Genomic DNA, 8,954 nt, shown 5'->3' on the forward strand with positions numbered 1-8,954 from the left:
TGCACGAATCCTCCTTAATCTATTTGTATTTCCTTTAAAGATTCAAAAGGAAGCAGACTTAAAAGAGTGGGTGTAACTCGGCTGCTAATGGATTTGCACTCCCAACAACCAACTTTTGAGAGATTACAGAGGCTTAAAATCATAAGGAACAGAACAGATGTTGAGCTACAAAAACTTCTCTTGCCACTTTATTTTGAAACGTATACAAAAAAAAACGTATTTCTTATGCTCAGTTACTTTATGAAGGCAAAGCAAACAGATTCCTGGCTTGATATAAGTGTGTGATGCTTGAAGGAAGTACATATGCAATGTAGGCAACCACAACATTTTCCTTTAGTAGCCCCCAAAGGCAACTTCTGTTTTGAGCAAATCTCAAGTAGAGAAGATGTGTAGGATCAAGGCGCTGAGCTGCAAACTAGATATATTTTTTTTTAAATGCGTTCATAGCCTCAAGTGTTATGATGAAGCAACATACTAATGTTTAATTCAACAGGCTTAATAAAGCTTGTTCAACTTGGTTTTTAGAGAGCAGCAGGAGTTGATGACCGAGCACCTAACACCAGGGTAGGAATTTAGCGGCAGCCATGACGGCCACGTCAATAATCGTACGTCCTACGGCCACCATGGCCTTTGTGCCCCTCACACTGTTCAAATCTCGAAGTTGCTTTAAAAGCGTCAGAGCAGTGGTCTGGTCTCTGAACTGCATTATGCTGCGTTCACACGGACGCGATGCGAATATAATCGCTGGAGTTTCACCGCGGCTGTCAGCTGTGTTTACTCCTGTCATTCAAACAGGACGCGCTGGAGAGGGGGCGGGGCTTATATCCATGTAAATACTGTGGTAGAAGCCAACTACAACAAAATGAACATATTTTACCGTGATTTAATTGTAATACACGTTTCAAAATGATGCCGAAGTTACAAAATACTGATAACTGTTAGTAAAAACCATGAATTAATGCTTTGACAAGTGTGCAGACAAGACAGCAGGCGAAAAACCTTTTAAATGCGTGTTTTCTGAACTCACAACAACGTCCTAAAGACAGAAATAAAGCAGCGACTGTATTCGCCATGACACAGACAGTCTGTTTTGTTCATGTTTAACTTTTGTCCAGTTTCTGAACAGATATGAGGAGCTGTGAGCTCTGTGTGCTAACAGCTAACGACTGATGTTTTGGTTTTCTGATTCAACGTCAGTGACGGCAGGCTGAGATCCTCACCGCTGATTGGCTACCGCGAGAACGCGTCAGGCAAATTTGACGCTCGAGTTGAAAACATTTATTAAAGAGACATTATGTTAAAAGTGAAGTTATTTATTTGTAAGCTCCAAATCCGAATTTTTCCCTCAATGGCCTTTGTGGCCTGGCATGTGGCCTTTGTGCCCTAAAAGAATGTATGACACCAAAGGCCAAAAGGCCTTGCCCCTAAAATGACGAAATTCCAAGCTTGCCTAACACCCTCTCTCTATCTCCTTTTTCTTTCTCCAGTATTTCTATTGGGATCAGTTATGTGCTAGCTGGCAGTGAGGCCTACGCGGCTCTTTTTAATGTCAGGTAAGTCATCCACACACACACACACACACACACACACACACACACACACACACACACACACACACACACACACACACACACACACACACACACACACACACACAAACACACACACACACACACACACACACACACACACACACACACACAGAACCAAATAAATATTCCAGATAAAACACATATTAATATTTGTGATTTAGCTTAAATGATTGATATATTAATAAAAAAAGTTTAAATATCGGCACATTTGGACTAGTGTTGTTACTAATAACTAGGGATGTAACGATATATCGAATATCGCGATAAAAAAAAAAAACATTATAAAAAAAAAAATTAAACACATTTTTTTTTGTAAACCTTTATTCAACCAGGTGGTCCCATTGTAGTGTTGCACGGTGTACCGATACTTGAAAGGTACCGCGATACCCTGCCGTTAAAAACATTACGATTCCTCCGTTTCATTAGTATCGGTACTTTAAGAATGACGGGGAAAAGTACTCCGGTGAGAAAGCGCTATTTTAATAAGAGCCGTGTGTGTTCAGCGCTCTGCTTCCACTCCCTGCAGCCGTGCCTGCAGTCCCTCCCCTCTCAAGCACGCTCTAAGTGCCTCCCCTCTCTCATGCACGTGCTAGCTGCCAGAGCATGTGAGAAAACGAGAAGCATGGCTGCAAGTGGGAGTGCAACTGCCGCTGCGCCTCAGCTTGTTGACAAAAAAGACGCCAGAAGCGAAATTTGGAAGTATTTGAGCTATATCTCTGACAGTGAGGGCAAGCCTACGGACACCACGAGGCCTGTCTGTAAGACATGTTTTAGATCCCTGCAAACCAAGGGAGCCAACACATCAAACTTGGCTAAGCACCTTGCCGACCGGCATCCAGAGCTGTTTAAAGAATTTAAAGACAGACAGGTTAGCGAATGTGATAGATAACATAATTACATCATGCTCAAGCCCATGCTCTCAAATCTAAGTCAAACAAGTGTCATTTATTTTGTGACAAACGAACGTTTTCGTAGTTTGACGAGGCAATTAATGGCAATGATAACTGTCTAATATGGCTATCTTTTTAGCTAACTTACCAATGTGGCTAACATCGGCAATGTACATTTTGTCAATAATTATGTATATTACTGTACTATTACATGTTAATAAAATATAAAGTTAACTATCAAAGAAATCACATAAACTCAAGTATAAAGAAGAGACCATGTTGTAAGAAAACACTTAACAGATAAACTACAATTTTATTGATCATGAAAATAATAAAAGAAAAGTATCGAAAAAGAATCAGAATCGCAATTCTTGACTTGGTATCGGTATCGAAACCAAAATGTTGGTATCGTGACAACACTATCCCATTGAGATCATCGATCTCTTTTTCAAGAAAGACCTGTCCAACATGGCAGCAAGTAGGTTACAACATATACACATAAAACAACAGATAACACAAAAGGACATCGTATTTACAGGGCTACATTTACATATCTAGAGACACAAGTACCAACAGCAGTGGCGAGCCGTGACTTTTATACCTAGGCCCTCTGACCCTATCGATTAGATTTATGATTCGAAAATAATAAAAGTAAGGTAGACATGTGGATATTATCCGGCTGAACAAAACGTGCATTTATCTAACTGGTTCGTTTTCCACAGACCTTATTTCGAGCTATTACATCCATGAGAAATCCCATTGCTTTTCTGTCGAGGGAACCCGAGCGCAGCTTACTTCCGGGTTTTAGGACACGTCACTGCACCACTTGCATAAACCTCACAGTGGGCGGAACTTGTCATAAAGTCCGCGAAAATAAAGCCCACCCATTTAGAGGGAGGATATGATTGGTCAATTGTACTGTCATTTGACATTACTCTCTCATTGAGTTACTATAGCTGGCCCTCTGTGAATGTACAGAGGGACCAACAAGCTCTCCCGTCTTCACAGTAACTCGCAGAGACGGCATTTAACCCTTCACATTCCAACAGAAACTGAACAGGCAGATTCGGAGGATTTATTTCTTTGGAAATGTTATTTTAAATACAATTAAATCAAGTTATTTTGGTAAAACTAATGAAAAATGTAACAAAAAAAATGTATTAAAAAAAATATATATTTTTTTAATGTTTTCAATTATTATTTTTTAGAATATCTTAGGCCCTCACAGAGGGCCCTGACAGCTCGCCACTGACCAACAGTATATGTATATCTCGCCCTGTCAATAAGCCTCACCTTCTTGGCAAAAACTGTATTGTTTTTGAAGTGGTGGAGAGACAATGCACAGTTGTACCCACTCCTGTCACCCATGGACAAAGCATATCTCTCTGTCCCAGCAACATCAGTACCAAGCAAGAGAGTTTTTTCCACAGCAGGGGATATTGTAAACGCCCAAACATCCCAGCTTCTACCTGGAAATGTGGGCATGCTCATATTCCTAAAAACCTGTCTGCTGATGCTGAGTGAGTGAGTTAGTGAGTTTGAGTTGAGTTACTTGAAAAACAAAACAAAAAAGTGAAACTTGATTTATTTTATTGCAGGGTCTGATTATTATATTGTTGACACTTTAAAATACTACTAAAATGCTGTACAAATCAGATTTATTATTCAATAAAGAAAAAAAAATTCAAGTAAAAAAAAAAAAAAAAGTCAAAAGAAAATGTAAAAAAAAAGAAAATTTCACAATTTTTTATCTTCTTTATTTTTCAATATCGCGATAAATATTGTACCGTGGACTTTTTATCGCGATATTATCGTACCGTGAGTTTTTGGTATCGTTACATCCCTACTAATAACTCATTATCTATTGAATAATCCCAACTGAATTGATTTTTGTGATTAATTTCCCACCACATCTAATAAGCTGATTGCTAAAGTTCATTTTATTTAGAAAAACTGAACATCATTAATCATCATGATGCAGCACAAAACAAAATGTAAAAAAAGGTTTAAACTCATCATGATAGAGAATAATACAAATAAAAAATGTATTTATTTTAAAAAGTTATTATTTAAATCAGTAATGCAACTCCAATAGAAATACAAGTTTCTATAAACACCCTCAATGACCCTTAAGTAAAAACATGAGAAAGAGAAGATGTAAATGAATATAGCAGCATAAATTCAACATGCAACAATAAAACTAGGTCATATTACCCACTATATGTTCTTTTAACTTACACATTACATTTTATTTGAACTAAATTAAAATGTTCTCATAGGGCAACATTTGACCCAGCATTGAGTCACCAGTTGATACTGCAGTGATGATGATCAGTGATGTGGAGAATTGATTGAATCACAAATTATCTTTGGCCCAGAACAGAACAGCCAGAATTGTTGGCAATGAACCATGATATTAAGCGTAATAAGTTACATATCTCTCACCAGCGATATAAAAGTCATTTTAACCTCATAAAGTCAATGGATGTCAAAAATGATAAGTTTCAGCCGAATGCAGGTAATTTGACTAGGATCATAGATTAATAGATTGGGGACTGCAGTAGCTCAGTCTGTGGGGAGTTGGCTTGGGAACAAAAACCAAGTCCTACCACTGCAAACCGGTTTAAATCGCAGGCTAAACCTAACCTCAGACACAATAGTATAGGACCTGTGCATGTGTGTAGTTGTGTGTTGTATACACAGGACTAACAAAGTGAACAACTGAATTTCCTGAATTTTTATAAATTGGATTCTTCTTCTTTATCCTGCTCTCCAATCATCCTGACACTTGGACCAGAACAGAACTGTCTTTTGGAAACCCTGTTGATGTTCTTTAACCTCACGCTGTACTGGATAATGAAGAAATTATTCATTAAAATGACACAAAAAGAGGCTGGGATGAATAGATGCTGGTGAATTCAGGCCAAACAGGTGGTCAATGCTAGTCCATTCATTAAGAAAATGAAACGCTGAAGCTTCATCTGATTCTTAGATTGGTTACAGTAAAGCCACTGACAACTTCTAAGTACTTACAGAATTTGAAGTTGGATATGAAGGCTATTCTTACCACACTGCCAAAATGCCAGATAGTTGTCTAATTGGATGGACAAACCGAAGAGGAGGCAGGCGTGGGCTGTGTTTCTACAGAATCATGCCTCAGAACTGCAATTAGACTTGTATCCACACCTGGCCTGTACACTTCTCCTAAACCCACACCAAAACCTCAATCTCCATGGCAACCCAGGCTGTCAACGTTGGTTCATGAAAACTGTAGGAATGGTCAATGGAAGATTTATAAAAACGGATAAGTCAAATCAAGCAATCTGATTGGTTCTTAGCCGTGATATAATGAGCGTATATCACGAGTAGAATTGTAGTTACTTTTCACAAGTCAGTATCCCTCCGCGTCTGAGAAAAAGCTACAACCGTTACAACTGTTACATTACGTCCTTTACGGAACTAACTAACTAACTAACAAAGCTTAAGATGGAAACATTTAAGGTTAACTTCGACCTCCGGGGTGGCCTTACTATGGAGGAGTGGATTGAGCAGTGCCTATCTCCAGAAAAAAAAGCACCTAAACAACGACATGCAGAGCTACGTGAAGAGCAGGTAGACCAACTGGAAAAGTACCACCATTCAAAAGCTTTCTGATGCGGGTCTTGAAACAAAGCAGAGAAATGATGACCGTTAGTCTAATATGTTCGCTAGCTGTTAGTGTTGTTGCATAGCAGCAGAGATCATATGTCCTGTGGTTCACACATTATACAGAGGGCAATCACAACGAGTCTCTGTGACAGCAGCTATTACAACCTTTAGCTAGGTTTCAGATATATGAGTCAATTATTTAGAAATTATGTAATAATATTACATTAGTTAATTATACAAAGTTAATTATATAACCAGTTTTTCATGCATTTCTTCATCACAACACCACACATGTATTTGTGTTATCCCCCCTGAAAATACAATTAAATACTTGCCGTACGTATCAAGCTTGACATAACTGTTTTCCATAAAGTACCATAGGAGGAGATGTGTGGGACTCTTGTGTAAAAGTGTCAGTTTCATTGTTAGTTTGCTTTTCCTCCTACATATAAGTCACTGATATACTTCTCAGGGTTAGCAGCTCCTAAGAGTGTGTGACTCAGAGAGTTATTCAAACTATTGTGTATATTCAAATGTTCAAACTAATAATTAGCAGAGAAAAAAATGTTTGAACCTATTTAGGTTTTCAGATCAGAGGTGGAAAAAATGATTATTAACAAAAACAGTCTGACCCCCCATCAATCCCACTTTCATTTTCTCAACAATCGAAAAAGGGGTTTATTGAAATTGAATTCTTTATAAACTGATGCAATCCTGGGAGCTGATCGCTGCCCACCCGAGTGGGAGGCTCTGAAAGCATTGGCTTTAATTAGAGCAAACAAACAGCAGAAATGTTTCCTGAGGCAAATATTATTTTTCTTTTCTTTTAGTTTTGTTAGATGTCTGACCCTAGTATAAAAGATTATTCTCTACTAATGAATACTAAATAACTAATTAGGTGAGAGCCTTCACTTGAAACTGCGGCAACAGAACTCAAAAGGGTAAACTGGCGTAATTGGCCGACATGAGTCATTATTTTGAAATGCATTCATGTAGCACCAAATGAATCAAATTATTTTATTTTTGCTGCCTTTCTTTAAGAACATTCTGCATCCAGATAACTATATTTAGTCTTTTAACAATGCTGTATAGTGGGGTAGGAGTTGTCCCGTTAATCCTAAAGACACAATAGAGCTAATGTATTCTGGTATTATTGAGGTGCAGCTGTGTTTCATGCTTAACAATAAGCAATACACATTTTCTGTTAAACATTTAAAGAGGCCCTATCAGGCTTATTGGGGGTTTCCCTTTCCTGTAGTTTGTTATATAGGTTTTTAGGAATATCAACGGTCTACAAAGGCTAAAATCCCAAAGTTCCCTCCAGAGGGAGTTTCCACACGCTCATGTGTTTACTTCCAGAACAAAGTGACCTCACTATGTAACACTTTTGTGCAATTGGCTGGCGCTCCATACGTGATAGGCTAAGGGGCGGAACATTTAGGACACATCTCTCAGCAGTTGACCAATCACAACAGAGCCGGCCAGCTAACCAATCAGAGCAGACTGGGCTCTGGTTTCAGACAGAGGGTGAAAAGAGGTGCTGCAGCACAGGCAGTATGAGAAAATGTCACAGCAGAGGCAAAAAATACAAATATGAACCTGAAAATGAGCATAATATTTCCGCTTTTATTCTTTTTTTAAACAATTTAAGGAGGGTTTTCATTTGCATTTATGTCTATTCTCTTAACCCATAATAATAATAATAATAATAATAATAATAATAATAATAATAATAATAATAATAATAATAATAATAATAATAATAATAATAATAAGGGTTTACTATATCTGACACTTCCCTTAACAGATCTTTATGAATCAAAACCTGAACAGTTCTGATATTAAACCAGATCCTGCCAAAACTGAAGTGACTGAACAAGAAAAAAATATATACTCAACTGTTTCAGATGCTTTAAGCAAGAATCCACAATGATCTCCAAATGAAACCTTTTTAGTGAGGTTTCGGAAGCTATAAAAACGTTTAATTTGAATATTTAGGTGAAATTAGCCATTTAAAGTTATGACTCTTATTTGCATTGTTCTGTCTTTTCAAACTGAATAGCATTATCATACTGGAGTCGTTGACTAGAACACTCTCCAGTCACTGAAGCAAGAATCAATGCAGCACCATTAGCCTTCTTTTCGAGTGATCAAACCCAACCCCCCCCCCCCCACACCCCACCAACACCTCCTCTTCCCCTCTCCCAGGCCTATAATTACCTTTATCAGTTAACAGGACTAATTTATTTTGTCATGCCCCAGTAAATACTTAACGCAAATAATATTATTCAAACTCTGGTCGGTGGGAGCGCTTCATTTGCACGCCTGGGTGCTTCATTATCAGCGCCGGGGGAGATGCTGCGATGCGTTGTGGGAGTGGGATGGCAGGATTACTGGAGTGAAAAAATCTTGGGCAGCCTTCTTTGGATAAACCACCTTATTCCCCCTCCCCAGAGGCAGCAATCAATAGGTTAGTGCAGGTCTCTGCACACAAACTGCTCTCAGTCCCACTGCTGCAGATAGTGGGTGTCTTAGAAACAAACTCTGAGCTCTGCAGGGTTTAAAGCTTTAATGAGATCCAATTACAACCCAGGGAGCAGATTACTGTGTCTTAATATTCCTGCAACAGAGGCTGCTGGTAAAAAAGTACAATTTTTTTTAAATATCGAAGAATTAAAATACTATCTTTAGGAGCACATATCACGCTAATCAGAAATGGCAATCCTTCATTTAATTTATTTCAGGTTTTGATTTAAATGGATCAATGAAGGTGTCAGATATGGCACCCCTAATTATCATTAAACGTATATACTTAAATGGAAAA

General features: G+C 38.2%; 1 protein-coding gene across 1 annotated transcript in view; it reads left to right on the top strand.

Moving 5' to 3' along the window:
- Positions 1-8,954, top strand: part of si:ch211-51h4.2 — a 90,902-nt gene that overhangs the window by 23,939 nt on the left and 58,009 nt on the right. Inside the window, exon 7 of the mRNA XM_034140741.1 lies at positions 1,488-1,553. Coding sequence (XP_033996632.1) covers positions 1,488-1,553 — 66 coding nt within the window. The remainder of the gene's footprint in view (positions 1-1,487; positions 1,554-8,954) is intronic.

Source organism: Trematomus bernacchii, unplaced genomic scaffold (genome assembly GCF_902827165.1).
Source record: "Trematomus bernacchii unplaced genomic scaffold, fTreBer1.1, whole genome shotgun sequence".
Lineage (NCBI taxonomy): Eukaryota > Metazoa > Chordata > Actinopteri > Perciformes > Nototheniidae > Trematomus > Trematomus bernacchii.